The sequence below is a fragment of the Falco naumanni genome, chromosome 7 (genome assembly GCF_017639655.2).
Source record: "Falco naumanni isolate bFalNau1 chromosome 7, bFalNau1.pat, whole genome shotgun sequence".
NCBI classification, from domain to species: domain Eukaryota; kingdom Metazoa; phylum Chordata; class Aves; order Falconiformes; family Falconidae; genus Falco; species Falco naumanni.
This window is the reverse complement of record NC_054060.1, coordinates 27314816-27339740: the sequence shown is the minus strand read 5'-3', so window position 1 is coordinate 27339740 and position 24925 is coordinate 27314816. Positions and strand designations below refer to the sequence as shown.

At 40.2% G+C, this 24925-nt stretch overlaps 1 protein-coding gene across 2 annotated transcripts in view; it reads left to right on the top strand.

Annotated features, from left to right (window-relative positions):
- Positions 1-24925, top strand: part of MAP4K5 (mitogen-activated protein kinase kinase kinase kinase 5) — a 72531-nt gene that overhangs the window by 40677 nt on the left and 6929 nt on the right. The window contains exons 8-31 of one of the 2 annotated variants that reach the window (XM_040602452.1): positions 73-115; positions 1800-1872; positions 2814-2945; positions 3484-3546; positions 4819-4900; positions 5543-5659; positions 5994-6072; positions 7098-7156; positions 8190-8254; positions 10977-11021; positions 11726-11768; positions 12237-12447; positions 12991-13088; positions 13193-13234; positions 13957-14041; positions 14132-14211; positions 17906-17966; positions 18884-18886; positions 18976-19090; positions 19226-19284; positions 20609-20712; positions 21108-21285; positions 22265-22333; positions 23050-23142. In XM_040602452.1, coding sequence (XP_040458386.1) covers positions 73-115; positions 1800-1872; positions 2814-2945; positions 3484-3546; positions 4819-4900; positions 5543-5659; positions 5994-6072; positions 7098-7156; positions 8190-8254; positions 10977-11021; positions 11726-11768; positions 12237-12447; positions 12991-13088; positions 13193-13234; positions 13957-14041; positions 14132-14211; positions 17906-17966; positions 18884-18886; positions 18976-19090; positions 19226-19284; positions 20609-20712; positions 21108-21285; positions 22265-22333; positions 23050-23142 — 1999 coding nt within the window. The remainder of the gene's footprint in view (positions 1-72; positions 116-1799; positions 1873-2813; positions 2946-3483; positions 3547-4818; positions 4901-5542; positions 5660-5993; positions 6073-7097; positions 7157-8189; positions 8255-10976; positions 11022-11725; positions 11769-12236; positions 12448-12990; positions 13089-13192; positions 13235-13956; positions 14042-14131; positions 14212-17905; positions 17967-18883; positions 18887-18975; positions 19091-19225; positions 19285-20608; positions 20713-21107; positions 21286-22264; positions 22334-23049; positions 23143-24925) is intronic. The other variant, XM_040602453.1, reaches the window with a different exon arrangement.

The window sequence follows — 24925 nt, the reverse complement described above, 5'->3', positions numbered from 1 at the left end:
AACTTATCTTAAACTTTCTAGTGCAGAAAATTATTCCTGAAGATTTTTAACTTTCTATTTATTGTGACTTAGGGTGCAAATATTCTACTGACAGACCATGGAGATGTCAAATTAGGTAAGTTGCCTGAATTTAATAATAAGACAATGAGCAAATAGGAACATTTTAATTTAATCAATCAAAAGGTACAGTACCAGCTGGGATACTTTGATTTAGCCAGTTGCCTTTTACTTTTATAATTTCATTAAGACAAAAAAAATAACCAGAACACCGAGACCGTGCCTCCCAAGAAGAATATTCAGCTTTTGTAAGGATTTTTTTTGTGTTGAACATTCATATGCACAGCAAAGGCTGAGCTACTACAAATGATAAAGCATAATACAGCACATCTGCTGTATTGTTGCGGTCAAGTTTATTAGATGCTGTTCTCGGTGGCATGAACCTTTTGGTGCCGCACTGTAGGATGTTCTTTTTCTTATTTGGGGCAATAGTTGATGATCGAATGCATGTATCCTCATGTACATATGAGATGAGAAGTGTAGCATTCTATCAAGAAGTTACAGATAATTTCTTTTTTCAACCACCAAACCTTGAAGCCTCCCAGGTTTCCGTGGAATTTGCCAGGTTGGGGTTACCTGGGTATCAACATCTTTGTTCCTAGCCAGAATGGCAGTTCTCTCTCAGAGCCTCCAAGGATCCACTGTGTGAGACAGAGTCTACTGAGTCTGGCAGCCTGTGGAAAAGTGGGGTCTGACCCTGGCTGTGTTTCTAGCCCAGTGTGTGACGTTGGGTGAAGAAGAGGAAACTCTCCTCCTTTGCAAGTGTGCTGAGGTTTGCAGATGAAAATTCAGAGAGATGTCTTTTACTGGCTTCCTCCAGTGACACTTTGCATTTAGGCGGCACAAACAGGCTGAATCTCTTGTTATCTGAGTGTGCTGCCTTCGAGCCCCCTATCACACTGTCTGATGCCTCACTTCACAGAAGCCTGTGTGTAGTTAGGGCTCTGCAGGAAGTAGGGAGCAGACATCTGGGAGAAAGGTTGGGATGATGCTCATTGTCTTACTGTGTCCAGTGTTGGAATCGGGGCACTTGTGCATTAGCTGCATTGCTGCACTTCAGAAAAGCTGTGTGGTTCAACATTTACCCTTCTGTGGTGAACCAAGAGTGCTGTGTAGGAAAGTATGGCTTTTTAAAGGAGAAGAAAAGAAGAAAGGGAAAAAAAAAAGAAAAAAAAAAGAAAGAATAAAGCCTTGAAACTGATAGGAGATTCCACTAACTGCATTAAACTTGGGTTACACACTGATACCTTCTTTTTGCCTGCTAAGCTAGTTAGATTTGCCCACAATTATCCTCCAGCTATCATACTACAAATGCAATGAAAATAAAAAGGACTTAAATGATTTTTGGCTCTGCAAGACCACCTGATTATCTGAAGCTCTGAGAGCAGGGGATTATTGTCCCCATGACAGTTGCCAGAAATGAGAACAGATGGCTCCCCACAGTTCCTCCATAAGGAACACAGAAATAATACAGTTTCCAAAGCATGATGCTGTTTTTCCTCTTGAATATTAAATTAAATGTCCACTAAATTTTGTGAGGTTGCTTGGTTGCTGTATTGCAAGATGGAAAAATAGTTGGGAGAGAAACAGGATCATGAAGAGCTGTATGTAGAAACTAAACTTTTCATTTTGAAGTCATGTCAGTGAAGACAGTAGCTGATCTCATTGTTAATCTTTGTTGATGCTTAATGAATTTTTAATTTGGATGAGATTTCTGAGTCTATGATAATTTTATTTTCCAGCTGACTTTGGTGTAGCAGCAAAAATAACAGCCACCATTGCGAAGAGGAAATCATTTATTGGTACCCCTTACTGGTAATAAACTACTTTGATTGCTATGATGGTATGCAAAGCTAAGTCTGTATTTATGCCAAGAATTCTAAAATACACATGCTGAAGTATACACACATTTTTTTAAACATACGTATAGCAATTGCATAGATGCCCTTTCTTCCAAGTAAAATGCTCAAAGGGTGAAAGTCTGGGAAGTGCTGATGGTAGCTGATCTGTTGCTGCAACACAAGCTACCTCATGATATTTGAGGCAGGATTACTTTTTTCTCACAAATTTATTAATGCAGAACGTTTTTCCCTTTTTCTGGATACCTAATGGTCACTCTAGTTTCTCAGTTACTTCTTACACTTCTAGTGAATAAAGTAAACAATGTCTTTTTTGCTTTCTGTGCAGAAAGAATTCTGAAGCAAAACAGATGTTAAACTATCTTTTAATCATCTCTACTGATTAATGTCTGTGCAAGACGACGTTTAATGTGCAAATATATAATTGTAAATCTTGAGTTGGATTATATGTGCAGTTTAACTGCTGTTGGTTTCTGGCGTTATTCTGATGCAGTTGAGATGCCTAGGGTGGTATTCTTGGTATAGGCTGAATGGATATGTACAGCTTAATCCAGACAGTGGCTTTTAATTGTTCACTGCCCTCTTTATCCTGTTGGAGGAGGAAGACTGAAGGCAGGAAGATTATCTGGTCATTAAAGCATTTCATCAGGCATCATGAGATTGGTTCTATTCCTAGTGCTGCTGTCCAGCCTATGACCTCGGGCAGAACATGTCACCTCTGCATGGCCCGCTGGCTATTGCTGGGTGAGGGGAGGGAGAGGTCAGGCTTTTCCCTGACTTACAGTCTTTGTGGGGGCTTCTGCTCTAGGGTTATGTGACATGCTCTGTGCCTCCCGCATGTGGGTACTGTTCAGCATTGGCTGGTGCTGTCAGTGAACGGTGCCTTTGTTTTTAAAGGATGGCCCCAGAAGTTGCCGCAGTGGAAAAGAATGGTGGATATAACCAGCTCTGCGATATCTGGGCAGTCGGCATAACAGCGATCGAACTTGCAGAACTTCAGCCACCCATGTTTGATCTTCACCCGATGAGGTCTGCTGGCTGGGGAGCTTGCTTATCTGCAGGACCCTCTTCAGTCCCAGAGGGACTGTTCCAATATAGTTTAACCTTCTCCCTAGCTCGGACATAGAAACTCATGCTAGGATTCCTTCAGCAAACATCTGCTGTCTGCATGAGCTGCAGCTAGTTTTAAGGCATCAGTCTGAACCTAAAGACTAAAATTTATAATTGAAATTATAACCAAAATGTTTTAATTATTTATATAGAAAAAAACCTTTCTAGTGTCATCAACAATCTGAATAAGAACAGGTACAGATTTACTATCACTAGATAGTAAATCACTGGAGAAGCTGTAGCCTAATGTTTAGCAGGATTATGCATGGTGATAGATTTTATTTAAAGGTAAGAAAATCAACACCTTGACTATGTCTGTACTCTAACGCAGTATACATTATAATCCAGTGTAATCAGTATGATTCTTACTGTAAAGTACTAATCTAAAGTGTTTAGATATTGGAATGAAATTAATTTTTTTTACCATATAATAAAATTATTCTTCCTTTACATTTAGGGCTTTGTTTTTAATGTCAAAAAGTAATTTCCAACCACCAAAGCTAAAGGAAAAAGCAAAATGGTAGGTTAAACTCTTTCCATTGTTCAATATTTTGTAGATAACGTGAAAAAACTATTTGTCGTTGTTGAAGAAGGGTGGCAGTGAAAAACAGTGTGTGCTAATTTTGAACTTAGCAACCTGAGAGGTGATTTCACTTACAGGAAGTTTCACTGAGAAACAGCTAGTTGGTTTTTCTAGGTGTCTGAAAGGAAACAAGGGGGTTAAGGTCCAGCAGCAGGCCAGCACTACCTGTGTAAATTGATCCTTGCCAGTGATCCAGAGGGATCACTTTGTATGTTCTAGGGAGAAAAACTATTTTCATCCTTTCCCCTTAATTCCTATTATAGGGTATTTGCTACTGTCAGTGGGACAAGTAATTGGTTAATCCTTCCTTGATTGCTTTAACCTGTGATAGCTGCCTAGTGCCTGCAAGATTTTGTACCACATTTACTAACATTTTATTTATGAGACTCAAACCAATACTGATATGCAGGATTTTTTGCTCATGATGCTGCTGTACAATCTTATTACCTCGAGGTGTTAGGGTGGGCAGATGCGTGCTAGAGGAGAGGGGAAAACACTTTTAAGTACCCGTTTATTGAAACTGCTCAGCAAAACCACAGCCAGTGTGCTTCTCCAGTGCCGCTGCCTCAGATGCTAAGACTAAAAGAGGAGATGTATTTTGTAACCAGAGTTGAAAGCAAGCTGATATTGGGCTAATATCGTCCCCATAGAGGCATGCTAGCACAAATGCAATTGCAAGAAAAATGCATGAGAAATTGTAGGTCCAGTCATAACATCAAGTCGTAATTTGGATCTAAAAAGAGGTGATATGACAAAGCCACCTAAATTCTTCTGAAAATAGCAACCAAGCATTTTAAAGAGTAAGTTGAGTCTCTGTGTAGAACTTTGTGTTTTATTTCCCTACCTGTAGCCAAGGACAGTGAAACTTCCAGGTTTGCATAGATTTTGAGGGTTTACTGCATACAGAATTCACAATTTGTATTTCTGATACCTAATTCCATAACAATTGAAACTGGAAAAAGTTAAAATAGCGCCATACATGTTTGGTTTATTTTCTGTACTAAAATGTTTTCCATGCAAGTTCCATGGATCAAAAGGTTTTTTTCCCTGTTTTGTTAACTTGGAAATGTAGTTATTCAAACCTGAGATGAGGTACCTGGATGACATTCTAATTTAGCACAACCTTTTGTAATCTGTTTAGCAAGTGTGTTAAAATCAAAACTTAACTTCTCAGAAAAATTAAATGTAAAACCTCATTTTTCTTTAAAGGTCGTCAACATTCCATAATTTTGTCAAAATAGCACTTACAAAAAATCCAAAGAAGAGACCGACAGCAGATAGACTCCTTTCGGTAAGTGACTTGAAACATTTAGAGACATCAGTAAGAGATCTCTTGCTTCAAAGTAAGCAACAGATCAATAGGAAACCAAACTGGAACAATTTTCTTGTTCTGTTCTTACAACACGGGTGGTGGAATCTGAATGAAGGAAAGAGACATTGGTCAGCTGCAGGAAGGAGCAAGGTTTTGTGCAGTATCAAGATATTTATACAATTTTTGGTAGCACCAGTTACATGCATTTGCTTCATGTTCTATCTTCAGCCTTGTCCTTTTTGTAAGCGGGTGTCTCGGCCTCTTAGATATAGCTGTGGAGACACTGACCCTTCCAGTCACCCAAACAGAAAATGGATGTCTTTTGCAGTTGCTCTTGTATCTACTTCTGCCTTCCTAAACTTAACTGGACTACTTGTGAAAAGTGAAGTTAAGGTGTAATTGTTTGTTTAACTTGAAGTTTTATTTCCAATTTACAAGTGGCAAAGTGTGGCGCTTCCATCCTTATGGAGGTGTTAGAAAGTCTAGCTGTTAAGGAGTCATTCAAGAAATATTCACACCCCCAGAAAGCAGGCAAAATTCAGTAACGTTCTATATTGTATGTTTATTAATGAAGTTGCATATCAGTTGCCTATTATAACTTGTTCTTTTCTGTGGTTCTAGCATAGCTTTGTAGGGCAGCCTGGTCTTTCAAGATCTTTAGCAGTTGAGCTGTTGGACAAAGTCAATAATCCTGACAACCATGCACACTACAGTGACGTTGATGATGATGATTTTGAGGTGAGAACATCTTTCATATTCTGCCTTTAAGTAAAACTACGGTTTAAATGCCCTGCTTTGCTTTGGGAACATAAGGTTGCAGCTTGACGGGGGCACTGCTCCAACATCTTTAGAGTTACCATGCAGGAGAAGCTGGGAAATACTACTGCAGCGCTTGTCATGCTTACACCGTGGGTGGATAGAAGGATCCTGTGCATGGCTAGGACAAAGGCAGTGCGTGTTACAGTGTGTGACTGCAACAGCTATTCTTCCTCCTTGTCAGTTTGATTGGTGATTGAAATCCAACAGAAAGCTGCGTGACTTATCTCAGCTTTTCTGTCTATAACCCCTGCAGCCTCACTCCGTTGTCCGCCATACAATTCGTTCAATGAACAGGAACATCAGAACAGAAAGAACAGCCTCGGAGACCAACTGTAAGTTCCTGATGTGGCTTGCCATTTGTGTCATGTTCATTTGCTTCTGTCAGCGTCATTCTCTTGTTGTGCGCTCTGAAAAGTCTCTTCTGCTGTTGGCACATTTGGGGAGCGAAGCCAGAAGAAACAGCATACACACATGAATCTTCAGTAAAATTTTTCCAAAATCAAAAGTTGTGTCTTTTTCTGCTGTTTCATTCTGTTTCATTGCTGCATTGTAATGTTCATGTTGAAACCTTGCATGACCAGCATAGCCTTTCAGCTCTGTGATTTCTATCAGGCCATGCAGCCTTACTAAAACAGCAAAGACACTAATAACTTGCAAACATCAAAAAATGAGAGCAAGTTTATAATTAGGAGGGCATCTTTTCACATGAGTATATTGGGTGTCGTGATGAGAAAATACAGAAAAAATGCAGCATTTTGTGTTTGCACCTTGTTTCAAGTTTGTAAGTGAAACATTTTCTTGACTGTGGTGGAACACCTGTGATTGCAATAGCTGTCCTGACCGGAGTGCATGTTAACATAATGCATTTTCTTTTAATACAAACTTTTATTTTAAAAATGATACTAACACACTACTTAGTGGGATCTAAGTTGAAATTTTGAGGGTAGAAACGAGCCTTCTTCAGGTTTGGACAGATGTCTTTTGTAGTGCCAATGCTGTCTGCTCCTCTGCATCATGTACATTGCACTTTAGGAAGCTTGCTGTTAAAAGGCCTCTTTTCTTCTCTTTCACATATATTAAAAGTAACGTGTGGTTACGCAGTTACATTTTAGAGTACTTTCACGTAATGACTTGGTATTTACTTTGGTCTGTTTCTTTCTTGTGGGTTTCATATTTGCGTTTAGACAGTAATGCTGATATTTAAGTGATGATCATATTTTATAGGCAAGTTGTGTTGTGTACATAATACTTAGATCTGTTACAACATGTGTTTCACTGCAGTAAGCATTGAAAGATTATTTAACATATTACAACATAATGTTGTGTGTATTAAATTTGAAAACGTAATGTTTTGTAGTTGATAAGCTGCAGTTTGAGCCCCCTCTACGGAAAGAAACAGAAGCTCGGGATGAAATGGTAAAGACAAGTTTGGGTTTTCCTTCATTTATTAAAATTACAGTGTCTTCGTTGTTTTGTGGTTCAACTCTAAGTAATACGTCTCTGAAGTATAAAGTCATGAGAAGACCACTCTTGGTCCCCAGACAATTGCCACATTTTTAAGAAAATTAATTGCCCTCCGTGCTTTGTGCAGGGAGTCATACTCAGATGAAAAACATGATATGCCAATTAATTTGATAATGTGAAGAGGCCATTCTGCATTTGAGTCCCTGATCTTCCCATCATCAGGGTTTATTTGCTGCTTGTTTCTTGGAAGGCTGCCAGCTTGCATGCAGCTGGTTTTGCCCTGTGTGAGCTGCTGCTGTTTGTTCCAGCCCTCAGCAGTTTACTGCAGATCAGCTAATTAAAGTTCTTTGGGATTAGTATGTGCCTATGTACACAAGGGCTCCATTTTTTAATAAGTGTTGTGAATAGCAACAGCTGCCCTTAACTGGGATTTGGAGACATTAGTGCTCAGCACTCCAAAAAAAATCCCATTCCTGTTTTTTGCAGCTGTACTCCAGTTGACCAGGTAGGTACAAGTTCATCTTCTGAATGTGACTGACAAGATCTGTACATGTTGTTACTGGTGGGGTCCCCTCAGTGCCGTGTCTAGTGACAGGAATATTCCCAGCCTCTGCTGGTGGCATGTCATAAGAGTTTGGAGGTGGCTGCAGTACATTCTCTTGCTGGAAAGGGTGTCTTGGAAGTGCCCTTAGTGGAAAATCCTTACTGAGCTTTTGCCATAAATGTTAGCTTTTGTGATACTTACTGCCACTTGATATTGGTGTTATATTGGTGCTGCTTTTAAATCCGAATCTAAGAAGATGATAGCTTTTCAATAGTTGTTTTATAATTAGGTGGTGAAACATTATTTTACTACCAGAATTTTACTTTACTGCTTTGTGGGTCGTTCTGCGGGGCTTGGGAATCTCCCAGGCCTCTTCATGTGCTGTGGATAAGGTACTTCCATTTGACGGGGAGGGAAAAATGAAAATTTCTGCATCTTCAGGTTGTGGCAGCTGGTACTGACTTCGCTTTGCATTGGAATCCTTTTGTTGATGGTGGAAGCAGCAGGTAAGTACAGAGTTTAAAAACATCTTTTATTTCTGTGACTTAATATGAAAATGCACTTTGAAAGAAAAATTGAGTTGTGCTGGAAAAATCAAACCACAAGCCCTAATCCTCTTTAATATTCATAAAGTTAAACGAGATTTTAGGCAGTATGCAGTCCTCCTCCTGCAGTTGGTCGGTCATTCTCTTGAGGAATGGGTTTTCATCTCTTTTAACCATGAACAGTAGTTTGTTGTAAGTTTTTGTTGTAGCTCCCCAGTTGTAGATGGGAAGTAAAGTGTAAATATACAGCCAGCACACTGAAATAAAGTCAATTTTCCAAAGCAAAGCTGGTAACCTTGCAAGGGCTGAGTTCAGGATCCTGCGCTGGCTGGCCTTGCGCTTCTCTTCTGAGCCATGGCTGTGATTGTGACATCCTGTGGCAAAGCACATTCGCAGCCCTGAACTCAGGTCCTTGCAAGAAAGGGAAGGAGAAACCAGCTGTGTAGATTTAGTTTACCAAGTTCAGTACAACGGCACGACTGCTTCTGCTGTGGGTGTCAGATCAGTGTAATCTATAATGTGGTTGTGTAGTGTTCTGGGGTGAAATGTTTTAGGTAAAGGTATGATTTCCCCTGGGGTAAAGCAGGCCTGAAGTAAGGGAGCACAACTCTGTCCAGGTTAGAACTTAATTTATTAGTTATGTGGCTTCCTTTTGCTGCAAAATACTGGATTCTGCCTTTAAAGGCAATCTTTGAATTTGTAGTGAAGAATAAGGACGTTCAGTAATACTGACTGATGCACATATGTAAGGAACGATGATATTTCGGTTAAAATAATTGCTCAGCTGAAAGAGCCTGTTTCCCATCTTTACTTGGAACCGAGTAGCAGGCAGTGAATTTCTTTGGCTTTTTTGCAGATAAAGTCTTGCATAAGCTGTCAGCTGACATTACAGCCCCCTGGAAGGCTGGCTGTGTCACAGATTGCCATGTTCGGGTGGTTTTAAATTCAACCTGTTTTTCCATTCTCACTCTGTGTAGTAAAAGTTTAGGGTGGCTCTCTAGCCCTGCCTCTCCCTGTCCAGCACTGACAGTGACTGCTTTCCTTCCCCTCTGGGATTGTCCGTGTGGCCCTGACGTGCTGCAGATGGAAAGCCTTTCTCGTGAGCGCTGGCTTTTCTGCAGACAGCAGGAATCTGCGGGGTCAAGGAGCAGGGAGGGGGGGGAAGCTCCTCCTGGCAAAGTGACTTACTGATTTGATTCCGTTTCTGTAGCGTTATTAAGCTTGGCTCTACCAGGCTGTATTAAAAGCAGAATGAACGTAGCTGTAGCAAACATTGCTAGGGCTGTAAATCGGTAAATAGATCTAGAGATAGTGTTGAAAGGAGGAGAGGCATAAAGTTCCTGGATGGTGAATCTGTGCTGCTTACTTGGAAACCACTTCCAGTTGGGAAAGATAAACAGGAAATGCATAGCTGCTGTGTCCCGGCAATTCCTAGTAATGCCAGGGGTGTGCAGAGGATGTGTGCCAGGGGTCCTTGCTTTTCGTGCCCTTTGGCTTTTACCAGAGTGAATGGTGATGGAGATGTTCAACTCGGGTATTACTCGACTGGAAAGGGCAATACCAGAATGTGTACCTCATGGTTGAACTTCTTTCTTGGGTTTTTTTTTTTTTTCATCCTTACCTTAGCATTTTAAATTATTTTTTTTTTTTTTTTTTTTTGTATTACGGAGGTGCTTTTTGTTGATGGTTGGGCTTTTTCTCTCAAAAATTTTAATGGTTCCTCTTGACCACTGTCTGCTGCTTTCCCTTCAGAAGTAACTTGCAGGGAAATTTTACATTTGTCCAAATGTGGCTGAGTTAGTTTTTGTATAATATACTTTGGTTTTACTGTTCATTACCCCCTGGTCATCCCTCAGTGGGTGATGTGGGGGGGTAGGGGGGTGTCTGCTCTGCACGCAGACTCGGCCTGCACCGGGCTGCTGCAGCCTGGAGAAGCTGGCCCTGGCTGAACGCCAGGACAGCCAGCTCCTGCACTGCCTCTTCCACTTCACAGATCCTAAATGCAGAAGCCTGGACTTCACAACATGATGACAGCATATTAAGGAATGCTTTCTATTGGTTTAGATTGATGATTTAGATTATTTCAGATTTACAGTTTAATTTCTTCTTTTAAGACACAGTTTGAAAATTGCTATTTTGCAAAATTTTATCAGTTTTTGTTTATTTCAGGATTATATTTTCAGTGCTGCTTTGATCTTTTAGTCACCATTTGGTTTTTTGACCCTGGGGTAGTTTTGAAACAAAAATTCCCACTGTAATGGGAAACAGCCTGTATCTTTAGCATATAATACTGAAGAAGGAAGCTTCCCTTCATAAAGGTTTTTCTCCATTTGTCTCCCAGTAACTTCCTCTGTTCTCATCTTTTTATTATTATTATTATTTTTCCTCTTCTATATTGTACTGTTGTTAGACACTTCAACAATACTTAAAATACTAGGTAGGGAAATAAAGATGAAATGATGATATCTGGTATGGAGGAGAGCTTTGATTACTGGGGGGTGAGGGGAAGGAAAGGACCATGCTAACTGAAAAAGGGCTTAATGCAGTGAGTGAGAGAGAAATGCTTTGTTTTGGAAAGGGCTGGTAGATGCTTGTTATGAAACTAAATGACGTCACCAATTGGTTTAGTTGCACGTGTTGACCTTAAGAGCAGAGCTCTTAATTCTATAAACGTTTTACCTAGGGGACTGCTTACAAAATTTGGCGATGGGAGTGAAGATGTTGAAGAGTGAGTGGACCTCCTTCGTGTACAGTTGTGTTTACTCCGTGCGGCTCTTGCTAAAGCAGGCAGCGTTCTGGCAAAACCTCTCTCCTTAAAATGCTGCAGGCAACTGCCACTCATAAATAAGTGAGGGCTGGTTGCACTCAAAGGTCTAATGCACGCTTGACTGTTTAGCTGATCATCAGGAGAATGTCTGCACAGCAATGCTTTCTTCCCTTGCTCTCCTTCCTGAGGTTATCTTAGAGAGTGCATATGGAAGTGCCTAATACTTTAAAGCAGATTTTATGTTGATTAATCCATCAATCGTGAGCCAGGCCCGGTAGTGACAGGACATGCAGATATTCCTGCAGAGATCTGGTGGGGTATGTGCAGCTCCTCTGGTGCCCAAGTGTTTGTCTGATGCAGAGTGAAAGCTGCACACTGCACCAAACACCAAACGTGTCTTAATGTGCTAATGTCAACCACCCTTCACCACAGAATCCTCTATAACACTGGCATTTATGAAAGAACACGAGTTTATCAAAAACCAGCACTTCTAACAAGATTAACGTGCTTTTTTTCCTATTCTTGGACTTCTAGTTTAACCCTGTTCATACAAAGCTGTGATCCATCTTTTCTATGCATCTGGCTCGTTCTAGTTACAGTCTGTGTTCTCAATTCTGTTCATGTTCTTGTTTAACTAAGACGACTACTGCACCTTTTCATTGTAGATCAACACTAAAGCGAGCAGGGCCACCCCCGCTACCTCCTAAGGTAAGAGATGGTGGGTTTTAAGAGTTTTAGATGGCAAACCCCACTTGTGCAGCCTCTGCAGTGCTTCTGTCTGATGCTCTCAGCAGGTCATAAATTCTATTAAATACCATCTGCTAGCAGACTTCATGCAGCTTCATATTTTATGCTGACTTGCAGTCTGTATGGTCTCAACCTCGGAGAACTCCTGGTCTCGTATGCTGCCCTAGACAAAGTGACTTGTAGCAATTTCCCTCTAAAGAGAGCATGCTGTGTGGGATGTCAACTTGTTCAGTGTTCTGCCTGCTGCTGTGATTTTTCCCATCAGGGAAAAAAATACCTCTTAGATTATTCTGCTGTCAAATGTCTTTTTTCAAAGGCTGTTTATTATTTGTTCTACGTAGAAGCAGTCTGACTTGAATTATACTTGTCTGAAGTTTATGCTGCCAGGTGCCATTTCCCAGGTAACTTCACCTCTTTGGTTTGTTGCAGCCGAGAATAAACAGCTATCCTGAGGAAAACCTCCCAGATGATGAGAAATGTCAGACAATAAAACATTTCCCAGACTTGCAGAACAGAGCCCCGCCAGCTCACAGGAGACAAAGTATCCCTGTTTGTGGGCCTCAGACTGGTTCTTCCCCCATTGGTATGACCAACAGCATCAGTAGCCCTGGATTGCTCACAGCTAGATACAGCGACTTAGGTAAATCCATTGCATTTCCTAAAGGTGACTTGCATCCTGTAAAAGGAAATCAGTTCTAGAGTTAGCTATTTTCAGTAGATAAATTTTTTTTTTACTACAAGCTGGTGATGAGGTGCAGCTTTCCTTTTTACAGCGTACTGGTTCTTATTAGAGCCATGACCCACGGTGGAAATGTTCTTCCCAAAACAAGGACACCCACCCAGTCAATACCAATGTTGTGTTGCCTGCAGGAACAGCAGAAAAACAATGAATGTGTGGGGAGGATCATCTGCAAGGACCTTGCCACAGCTTTATTCTCAGCTGTGTTTGGCTCAGGGACTGTTTGGATAATGAAAAGCTTTAATTGCTGTGTAGCTTAGTACACAGAAGAGTGGCAGGCTGTCTTTGGAAGGGTTCAGCTACCTGAGATGTGTATCTGGAAGTTTCAGAGCTCGCTTCTCCTCCACTCCTGCTGGACACAGGAGAAGACAGAATAGGGCAACAAAATATTTTCTATTTCACTGTGTCAAGTGAGCTGCAAAATGTGTCTGGGCTTCTTTTCAGGAAATGGGCATGGCGTGCTGAAACTCAATGAAGAAAACGCAGAAGGGTCTGGACAAATCCCTCAGCTGCCACGTAAAAAAGAGAAAAGAGATTTTCCTGTAAGTGTTGTGACTCTCAGTCCAATTTCACTGTCGTGTTAGCTAGCTAGTTTTATATCAGAGTGTGTGTGGGGTATTTTATCGTTCTGTCTTTCTTCCCACAGAAGCCAGCAATCAACGGTTTACCACCAACACCGAAGGTGCTGGTAAGAAATCTCATTTGCAGTAGGAGTTACTGGTGTCAGAAGGTTTATGCTAGAACAAGCCACCAGCTCACCTGGGGTGATTTTCTGCATCTCATAGCCAGTTACTTTTAATATACTGAATCCATAATATTTGTTTTCTTTTCTTAAAAACTTTCTTTCACCATTCAGTCTGGATGTGAAGGGTTGGAGACTTCACTGGCTCTGTGAGTTGTGATCTCCAGTGGCAGTCCCTGCTTAGCAAAGAGAAAAGAGGGAGAGGTGGCAGTGGTTTGAGGGGGTGTGTTATTACTTAACATTTCTGCTTGTTTTCGCTTCATATGCCGTTTATATCAGCACTCAATATTCAGACATACAATCATCTGGGTTGGAAAAGACCTTTAAGATCGTTGAGTCCAACTGTTAACCCAGCACTGCTGAGCCCACCACTAAACCCTGTCCCTAATGCCACAGCTACGTGTCTTTTAAACACCTCCAGAGTATATTGTTCTTAAAATTGTTCATATCGTTTTGATCCTTCTTTGTGTCTCTTAACGTATGTGAAGGCTGCGTTGCAGCTTTTGGGAAAGATAAAAATGTTTTACAACAAAGTGTATCAGAGTAAGTTTGTGTTTGAAAAAAAGAGAGCAGCGGCAAGTACAGGTGTGTACTAAGTGGCCAAGTGCCAGAAGATCAACACTTTACACTGTAAACCTGTTTCAGGTTTCAGTTTTGGTGTCTTTCAGATGGGAGCATGTTTTTCCAAAGTCTTTGATGGTTGTCCTTTGAAAATTAATTGTGCAACGTCATGGATACATCCAGATACTAAAGGTAAAGTTATTTTAGGTTTGTATATTAAACCTGCCTGTTGCCAAAGTGGTAATGAGCTTGTGAAATAATAAATTTCTCTTAAATTTTTAGATCAGTACATTATCTTTGGCACAGAAGAAGGTATCTATACTTTGAATTTGAACGAACTTCATGAAGCCACAATGGAACAGGTGATTTTTGGTGCATGGAACACACTGAATAGGTTTGGGGATATTATGAAACAAGAAAGCTTGGTATTAGAGGGGACAGATGGGATACCAGGCTTTGTGGCGTAAACTGATAGACATCAAAGCCAGCAATGAAAGTCTGAAAATTAATAGTTCCCCTAGCTACCTGAGAGTTTTTTTGTTGTTATTGCTGGTTTTTCCACTGCTTTTGAAGGAGTTCTCTACTAAAACTTTCTTCTCATTGGAGACAACTGATTACCTGCCCTTTCCCTCTCCATTTTATTTCCACTAGATGGCATATTGCTTCTCCACTGGATGCAGCAAAAAGCCCTCAACCATTTAATTTAGCGGGCATTGTTACCACCATTGTTATGCATTTGCTTCTGTTTTCTTGGGCTCTCTAACCCTTTCCAAAGCCGCTTCATGCCGTGATAGTATTGTTACATCTGCTATTGCAGAATCAGTAGTAGCAGAGTGTTCTTGGAAGGGGTAGTGTTGGCAGATGCTGATGAAGTTTATACCTGTAGGTTTCTAAAGCAGTTCACAAGGGCACTTCAGGCACCTAAAGGACATTAAGTTCCATCAAGACATGGCACAGGTCAGAAGGCAGAGGTGGCAGGGTGGGCGTATCTATGAGTAATAGTGAGAGAAAGATGATTTCACAGAAAGGGCACTGCACAAAGAACTGTGCTTGAGAGGAGTAGGTCCTCTGTTTCTGGGAGCATCATACTAGAGGACAAAACTCAAGGGGAAGTGGTTCAGCAAGGTCAGGGAGGGGGGTAGTTTGGCACAGGCAAGGGCGAGAGGTTATAAAAGGCTTGATGGTGAGAACTGGGAATTTGGATTCAATACAATTAGAAGATCCTTTCAAGTTAAGAGAGCTGAGGGTGCACCTGAATGCAATAGGATAGCATTGAATATGTAGTTCATTTATCTTTTTATAGCTTCAGCAGACATGGGGAACAAATGTCTAAAAATTGTGGTGGCAGCTATTGGAGACCCCTTGACCTTTGTACCTCAGTTTTCTCTTTACTCCGTTAGTTAAAGCAATCTATTTCCTTGCACATTTTCTTAAGTTATTTCATGTAACAGTCTTCTCTGGACTCTTCCACATGTTTTTTTATATCCTATTGAAAGGTTAAATATGCCGGTGGTAGCTAGAGAGAACATTCGGTGCCCCCCAAAAGGGAAGTTTCCTTTTCTGTGAGAGCATTCTCTGTTGACAGAGGTCAGGTGTGATCCACTTCAAACCCCAGAGGCTTTACCACAGTACTTCTGCTGCACCAGTTGTTTCCTCATTTGCTCTTATTAATTTCCTGACTTGTCACCACCAAATGCACATTTTTAACCATTTTTCCAACTTCTCATTCCGATCGCATCTTTCAAAGTGCTTGCGGTCTCTCCAAGGTTAATATCTCCCAATTCGAGAAGTATGCTTTTATTCCGTTGTTAGCTTTTTAGTGAAAATACTGAATAGAACCAGGCCTAGAGAAGACACTATATATCTCCAGGCTGCTTTTCCTTCTATTAAATGCGAAATTGCTGATAGATACTCTGTCTTTATGTCCAACCAGTTCTGTGTTTTCTTTTGCAATTTCTTCTGCCTGGTATTTTCTTACTTTGCACATGGAAGTGGCACGCAGGACAAGGTCCTTCACATCTGTTTTACGTCTTGCTGTTTCACTGCCCCCAGCAGGACAGTTATTCTGTTAAATTCAGATGTTCCAATACAGCAAGATCTACACAAGTCTGCACTAGCTGCTCTTGTTATCTCTTGGTAATTAAAAAGTATGTGGCTTGTTCCTGTGCTACTCTGGATATCCAGTCAGGCTATTTTGCAGTTCCCACTGCCCTTTTTATTTGGCGTAGGTACCATGTTTGTCCTTGAGGTCCTTGTTCATCCTCCATCAGTTCTTAAAGATAATCATTACTGAGACCTTGGGGTTTGAGCCATATCTTAAGTACTGTAAGGTAAACTTTATTGGGACCTGTTGACATGAGCGTATCTGGGTGAAGTAGTATGCCATGTGTTCTTTTTCTGCTTCTAGCACGTTTCTACCACAGTGCTATTAACTGTATCATGTAGTTTTTTCTTTCCTGTCCAGCAGTGGGCCTAGACTTTTGTTTTCCCAGTTACCACCTTTATCGACTTCTCTTATATTGGTATTTGATTTGCATCTTAACCTTTCTTATGTTTCTTCCTTCAGGCGTATCTCATCCTCTTCGTCCTTAGCATTGTGTCCTTGTTTCCATTTTCTGTTTTATGTATTTGTAATGCTTAAGGCATGGGGGGGGGATATAAAAAATATTTATCCATCTTGAGGTGGCTTGGAGATGGTTCTTAGGGAACAGCTGTTCCCCTTCTCTTCCAGTGGGGCCATTAAATGAAGCTAGTGGAGCCAAATTACAATAAACAGTAGGTAACTGGCTTGGGGCGTTTTGCTATGGGGAGCTGCAAATGCTTGGAGTTATGCGGGTTCAGAGGGGGGGACTGGTCAACTGTGGAGGATAAATCCATTGAAGGTCACTTAAATGCATAAAGCCTTTATCTGATTCAGCAGGTTTCTCAGCTGAAAAACTTGGTCCTTGGCAGAGTATTAGATGCAGTGTTATATACCTTTTTTCCGTGTTTAGAAGAAGTTACGTCACTTTATGATGACTGAAACAGATACTGGGTTTTGCGGACATTTGCATGAACCAGTACAATCGCTCATTTGTAGAGCCTTGATTCAAGCATCTTCTGCTGTGTTTTGTAACAGCTTCCCTCAGTGGACCAGTCTGCTGTTGTCTTTTTGTAGTAGTCTCCTTTAGAGACAGCTTAATCCTTTGAACTCCCTTTTTTCTTACTGATTTTTTTTTTTCCTTGAGTGAGTACCTTACCTATGAATGCTGTTCAATAAATTTAGTTTTGGCTTGGTTTTTTTCTCTTCTTTTTTCTTTTCCTTTTTTCTTTTTTTCTTTTTTATTCCCCGCCCCCCCTCCCCCAATCCCTGTTCTTGTTCTGTTGTCCTTATCTCTTCCTTTGTTGAGACTCCTGAATGCTGTCATTTGCCATCACTTTTACCAAAATTCCTTTCAGGTTGTCAAGAGGTGGTTCTTAACTTTAAAATCTTTCCAAATCTAGACTAGCTGCCCCATGAATAACTTCTTCGCTCTGAAACAAAAGAGTCCCAGTGCCTTCCATGAACTCTGTTTACAAAGCAGCATGCGAACACAAACAGCCAGGCAGTTCAGTCCCACAAAATACAGGATTTTGTGGTAATTCGAGTCACTCAGAAAATATTAACGGCTTTTTTCCCTTCTCTTCTGACTTTTGTGGGGTTTAGTAGGTTTCTGTAATAATGTTATCTTTCTTTCTCTGGCTGGCGTTCCTGAGCAAGCTGTACCTTTCTATATATGGTATTCCAGACCTGCAGTTATCCCACTTTGGCTCTGTGCTGCTAATTAAAAAATAAAGAAAAACTGAATTTTGTAAGTTTCAGGGGTAGAAGAGGGAAGGAATGAAAACTGTTTCAGATGGAGAAAAGGGCTAAGCAGAGTCCAGAAGAGTGAATTAAAGGGGAAACTGTAATGGCAGCTGGGACTTTCTCCAGTGTCGATCCCTGCAGAAATGGTGGCAGAGGTGGAGCGGGCAGAGACAGCCATGGTTGGAAATTCCTGTACATTTCTATTAATGGAAATATTTTCTTTTCTTCAGTTATTTCCTCGAAAGTGCACCTGGCTGTATGTTATCAATAACACCTTAATGTCCTTGTCAGGTATGTGTAAATAGAGGGAAAAGTAATAAAATTATTTAAAAAGAGAAACATTTAAAGTCATAATTCAATATGTGTTTTGATTGTACTGAAGTAGAAAACCATGTATGGCTTCTTGTGTTTGCATAGGAAGCTTTGCTTCAAGATTGTTTTCACGTGAAGGACTTTCAGAGATAAAATTGGACATTTACAAGTAGTAGAGCCAGTTGTCTTCAGTGTCCCACCATATTTTTATTTATCTATTTATTTTTAGTTAGTTTGGAACAGCTCAGCGCTTGGTATTTGTCAAACAAGAGTTGCCTCTCCAGAGGTTGCAATTGGACTGAAAGTGCCTAGAGAATCTAAAGAGTGTCGTCTTTGGTCCCTGAGCTAGGCAAGTCAGAATAAGGATGAGAACAAAATTAGGAGAGGATTAACGCAGGTGCATTGTCAAAATGTAGCTGCAGTGCTTGATCACTCTTAGTGTATTGTAGCCTGGAAGCACCTTTGGTATGAACTGGATCCACCCTAAACCAAAACCAGTTTCAATGTCAAGGAAAATGAGGCAGCTGTGAAATATTGCTAATCCAGCAGAATGATTCTTGAAAATAAGGATTTCTTTTTCATCGGTTGTCCTGGAATAGGACATTCTAGATAGTCCTTGTGGCATGGAGGCTGACTGTAGGACCGTGCTTTCAAACACGCGGGGTTTGTGTAACACTGCTTCTGTTGATTTATAGATACAGAAAAAGTCCTGATTTAATTGTTGTTGTATAATCACAGCCTTCTAAAAATGTTTGTGTGAAACTTCCAGAGCTGCTTTAGTTTTACTTAAATGAGCTTTGAGTTGAATGCCATGTCTTCTCTAATGCATTATTATTGTCTTATTTTTCTTTATAACTGGACTTGAAATACCTGATGCACGTGGTCCATTTTTCTAGAAGGTAAATTTCTATACGTACATTTTTCTAAAATGTACAGTTCTCTCCTGGAGGTCTGGGTGCGATGTCAATTGTGCTTTTCTCTCTTACAGGGAAAACATTCCAGCTCTACTCCCATAACTTAATAGCTTTGTTTGAACAAGCCAAAAAAACAGGATTAGCGGCTCATATTCAAACCCATAGGTTTCCTGACAAAATATTACCAAGGTACAAATCTTTTGCTTATAGACAAATATTAACAAGTGAAAATTGCCATGAATACTGTTTGTGCTTTTGAACTGGTAGCATGAAGGGCCTTTGATATCTCTTGTTGATGCATTTTTTTCATAATTGTTATTCTAGGAAGTTTGCCTTGACGACAAAGATCCCTGATACAAAAGGATGCCACAAATGCTGTATAGGTGAGTAGTGTTTGGTTCTGCAGGCTTTTTCCCTGGCCTTTGTCGTTGGGCATGGCATGTCTTAAAATCATTTCTTTTTAATAAACTGAGAGTTAGTTCATTGTTAAGAAAACAGTATGACTGCATTATTGCTTAATGCTGTGCCTAACTGGTGCATAGCTTTCCTTTTAATTAATGCAGGGGTCTTTATGCTGTTCAGCGGAAAAGCGTTTTTTGTGTTAGCTCTTAACCTAGAAACGGTTCTGTCTAGAGCAAGGCCCAAAGGGAAACCCTGGAGAATGCCAGCTGCATGCAGCTGCCGGGTGTTACACATTCTCTTTGAGAGCTGCTGAAGCTCTCAGTGACTAAGGCAGTGTTTGGGATCACTGGCTTCAGGCTGCCACCAGAGCCAAGTATTACTGTGACGCGCAGCTTGCTTGCGAGTGTAAGGCTTGTTACAGAATCCCAGCCCCACTGCACATATGCAAATACCCTTTCTGCTTTGTCAGTTTGGCTCAAGGTTTGACCTAGATCCAACTTTTAGCGAAGCTCACTTGAATATTTTCCACAAAGAAAGGGCTGGATATGAATAAAAATTATGTCAGCCTGGGGAGGAGTGAAGCCGTTGCTCAAGTTCTAAGTGCATGGACAAGAGTTACAGCTTGTGAAGTTACAGATTTGTCTCTGGCTTTGTTGACTTTCGAAAAGGCTTGGGCTTTCTGCAGAATACATGTCCTTCTGAAAACTGGTCCTAGTGCTATGGGAAATTGTACCTTTGCATTCTTACGAATGCTTAAGCAGAGTGTAAAGTACTCGGCTGCAAACTCAGATATCCTGTTTAGCTCTACAGGGTCGATAGTAGGTGTATTTGCGAACTATTCCTGAAGTCAGGCTGGTCTTGTATTCAACTGAGCTTAAAGAAAACAACCTTTAAACCCTTTACATGATACTGCATTAGCTGTCAAAGCTGACAAGAATTTATGGGCCATCTTCATTGCTTGGGAAATTTTTTCATTTAAATCACAACTTGAACCCAGACCTTTCACTCCCCATGCCCACACAGCCCCAGGAAGAAGGTGTTAGAGCATTTCTGGCCACTCAGCACACAGCCTTTTTACTGGGACTCAAAGAATGCAGTGGTTATTAATTATAATTGAATTTTTCTGGAATGTGGCACAATATTAATCACTGTGGATATTTGAATGGCAAGCCAAAAGGCAATAAACGTGAAACTGACACTATTTCTTAAAGTATTTGCAAAGATAGCAGTAAGGTTTTTTCAAGTAAGCATTGAACTTCCAAGACTTAAAAAGGGTCGTTTTCTGGGTTTGTTTGTTTTATATAGTACGAAATCCATACACAGGACATAAGTACCTGTGCGGTGCATTGCAGTCTGGAATTGTTCTACTACAATGGTATGAGCCAATGCAGAAATTCATGTTAATAAAGGTAAGTATTTCATTTTAGTTTAGAACATCTAATCTTAGTCATTATACAGTTGTTGAAATAACCTTACCAGAACTCGTAATGGAAAGTAAATCCCAGTCTGGTCCTATTTGTGGGTCCTAAGCACTTGAAAATCTGGCTTCACACATTTTGACTAAGAAAATCTTGTGACTGAACTCAGTCAAGTGTTGGATCAAGCCCAGTACTAGCAGCAACAGACTGACGTGTAACTCTGCCCAACGTAATGTTGCTCACAGCTCATGCTGTCTTAAAAAAGCACTCTTAATAGCAGTGAAAAAATTCTTCTATATCTTTTGTACTTTGTGTATGTTATTTTAGGCTGCTTCTTTCCCAAGGTTAAAGGAAACTTTACAAATGCCTTATTACGTTTTTTCCAGCACTTTGATTTTCCTTTGCCAAGCCCTTTGAATGTGTTCGAAATGCTAGTGATACCAGAGCAGGAGTACCCGATGGTCTGCGTAGCTATCAGTAAGGGTACTGAACCAAATCAGGTAGTTCAGTTTGAGACAATCAACTTGAACTCTGCTTCTTCATGGTTTACAGAAATCGGTGCAGGTAAGAGTGCTGGTCCGCCTTGCAGCTATTTTATTGTCTGGTAACTGTTGGATATCCCTTCTTCAGGAGTCATTTGGGAAACCCTTTAGGCTGGGCAAAATAGTGCAGCTTCTGTACCTAAAACGTAATGAAGCTGATCCCAGGTTCTTCTTGTGATCACCTGCCAACTTCAGTATAAACTATCTTGAAAGACTTCCATTTTAGACACATCTTTTATTTTATAAATTTCCTGAAACAGTAATGCAGACCCTGCTGATTGGGTTCTCATTTGTGGTTGCATACTTTTTCCTGGGATCAGTCTTATTCCTCTTGCCCCTTCTTTCCTGTGAAAAGACTTACATAAATGCATTCTTGTCTGTCCTCCAGCCCCTGGGGGAGGCTTGTCATCTTCAGCTGGCTATTAATAAGTAGAAGATTTTGTTTTATCTTCAAAAGCTAGTTGATATCTTGCAGCTGCTTTTCTCTGTTGGCTGCTTTGGATATACTTTTTTTACATTTTAAATACTGGTTTTTAGCAGCTTTACCAAGAACTCTATTAATAAAACCTAGAAAAACTATTACATCTAGTTTCATATAGGCACAATAATCTTTCCAGATGTGGATTTATGGAAAAAGAGCAATTTTTTTTTTAGGAGCAAAGATTCTATTGATGATTCCTTTTGTTCGTTATTGTGCCTCTTCATGAAGGAAGCTGACTTGCTGTGCTGAACTGTAACATAATATGTATTTTATGCCAATAAACAGTAGTGCTTTCATATTAAATACCTGCTTTAAACCGATGGGTTTGTCCTTAGGCCCTGTACTCCTCCCAGAACATTCTGGGATGATACAGCCTTAAAAAAATGTAAAACAGTAACAAACGTTATAGATTGCAAAAGACTTGTAGCATACTGAAAAGGCTGTAGCGGTTCATGAGAGATGGAGGGGAGGGGAGGCTGAGAATATGTGATCTAAAATAATCTGTTTTCTTTTTCACAAGGCAATCAGCAGTTAGATGCCATTCATGTAACACAGCTGGAAAGAGACACTGTCCTAGTCTGCCTGGACAGTAAGTAACACGTCTCCATTGGGCAACTTACTGTGCCTTGTGTGAAACTTGTTTTGCCGCAGTTGTTGATTTTTAACTCTACCACAAGTTAATTTTTTATCCCTTCAGTACTTATTTGTGTTGTAATATTTCCAAAAAGATACAGTTCAGATAAGTGAGTTTTCATTTTGACTCTTGTGATTCCACTTTCCCTCTTTACGTGGGTATCATTCTTATTTCTTTTCAAAATGCAATGTAACACAGCATTACAGACCAGAATTCAAATATAAGCCAATCAGAAGTTTTCATAACTTCCTTGGAAAAATTGACATTTGCCTGTTGCATATGCTAGCAGGACAAATGGCTAACGCTCCATCATACACACAGGAATTCTAACCCTAACTCTCATGTGTTGGAGGTTAATACCTCAATGGCAAGTTTGCAATGACTTAGGTCTGCCAAAATTTCCAATCTTTGCGTTGCATTCACATTTCCGCACTGTTTGTTGCTTGCAGGAAGGCTGTCAGTAGAGTCTAAAAACATATGAAGCATATAAGAAGGTTTTCTATATTTATTTGAGAGAAGGATGCTCTTGGATTCATTTTAGGCAAATACTGTAGATGTTAGGCTTGGCCATTTCTGTGCCTGAAAAGATGAAATGAGTATTTTATACTTAAAGCCATCAGTAATTCTTTTCAGCAATGGGTTTTAATACTTGTTTTTCTGTTTTTCTTAAGAATTTGTGAAAATTGTGAATTTACAAGGGAAACTGAAGTCAAGCAAGAAGTTGGCTTCTGAGCTGAGCTTTGATTTCTGCATTGAGTCAGTGGGTAAGTGATTTGCTTCTCTATTGTCTCTCAAGGACTTAAGAACTTTAAAGGGATGAGTGTTGAAGGGGTTTTAGTAATCTAGACTAGTCTAGTGCACCCAGTGGGGCCTGATGCTAAAAATGGCATGTGTGGGGATCTTGTGTACTGTCTCTTTGTCTCCGCTGACATGCTGAAGAAAATAAGGCAGTTGTCAGAAAGTGTGTTCAATCTGCACGTTTCCACCTGGTGTCATTTCTCTTTTATAAGTAAGATGTATCATGATTTAGTTTGGGGGGAAAAAAAAGGCTGACTAGTTTCTGGTTGCTTCCACAGCACCAAGAAAAACCTCTGGGGAGGAAAAAATGTTCTAGTAATAAATAAATTTGTGTTAGTCTTCTTAAAGCTAAGTTTTTATTTAAAGTGATAGTACATCCATTTTTTAATAGTCAGGATAAGTATTTGAATCTAATTCTCAGAGGACAGCAGCCTTGCTTCTAAAACATGAATTGTAATTGTCAAGCAAGTATTTCTGCTGTGATAAGCTTTTGGAAGTATCTAATTAACATTAGTTTAATAATCCTGTATCTTGGAAACTGAACGTCTTTCTGGAATTAAAATCAGTAAAGACAGAACTTGCTTTTGTTAGCAGTTCTGTACAGCTTGCATTGCTGGGGTCTTCAGGCATCTTCCCTTTAGAAGAAACTTGACATGGGTATTTGTATTTTAACAGCAGTTGGTAAAGCAGCGCACATTCTTTTATACAGCATCTCTATTTAGATATGTCTATATCTAAATATCTGTCCTGAAGGAAGATAATTTTTAATCAAGCCTGTGATTCATCCCTAAATTCTGACATGTTCTAATTAACGGCTGTACTTGTATCACACAATATCTCCTGCTGACCCGTGCATAAATAACATGACTCGACCACTGCCTTTTCCTTGAACTCTGAAGGAATTCGTAGAGAGAAGTGTTTATCCCAAAGTTTTGCACTTAGCAACTGACACTGAATAATGTGAGCAGTTCTTTACACTCCAAGGGGTCTCTTGGGAATTCACGGTATTAAGCAACTCTTCATTCTCTGGTTGCAGGGTGGAGTGGGGAGTAGCAGGTAAAGATTAGTCTAAGGTTGTTGTGACAAGCATTGCCCTTGGGATTCTGCTGAATTCCTTTGTTCTGGATATTTGGGACACAGCTAATACTGAGTAGATATGAAAAGTGACTCAAAGGAATAGTAAAGGAAAACAAGTAGGATGTAGGAAAATAAAACATGGTATAATGTATGTTTTTGTAACACTGCTTAAACACCAGGCTCTTCATCCATTATTTTCAGCAGTCTGGTAATTAAATCGTTCAGAGCTGGTAGCTTTCTGTGTGCTCTCTTTGGGCCTGAATGAGAGACTCCTCACATTTTTCATACTAGCATCTATATTATAACTCAAATGATCTGCAATTTCCAGCAACCTACAGTGTTTTGGCTGGCAGCACGTTTATACACTGCTTGGGGTTTTCTCCAGAATCATTAGGAAAACAACGATCCAGAGAATAAAGTGAAAGGGAGAAAAGGGAAAACCAGAGATGCCTATCTTGTCTTGGCAAAGAGGGAATGTCTGAGTGGTATGTTCTGAATTGTGCTTTAAAAAGTATCTCCTCGGGTGCATACAGTCATTTCAGTCCAGTTTTTCTGCACTAATTTTGGAGTTGAGTTCTTCCACCAGGAGTCCCAAGTCTCACCACATACTTTCCAAACACGATTCCCATTACCACTGCTGGTGAGAAACCTGGGTTTCTCTGGTTCAGAGAA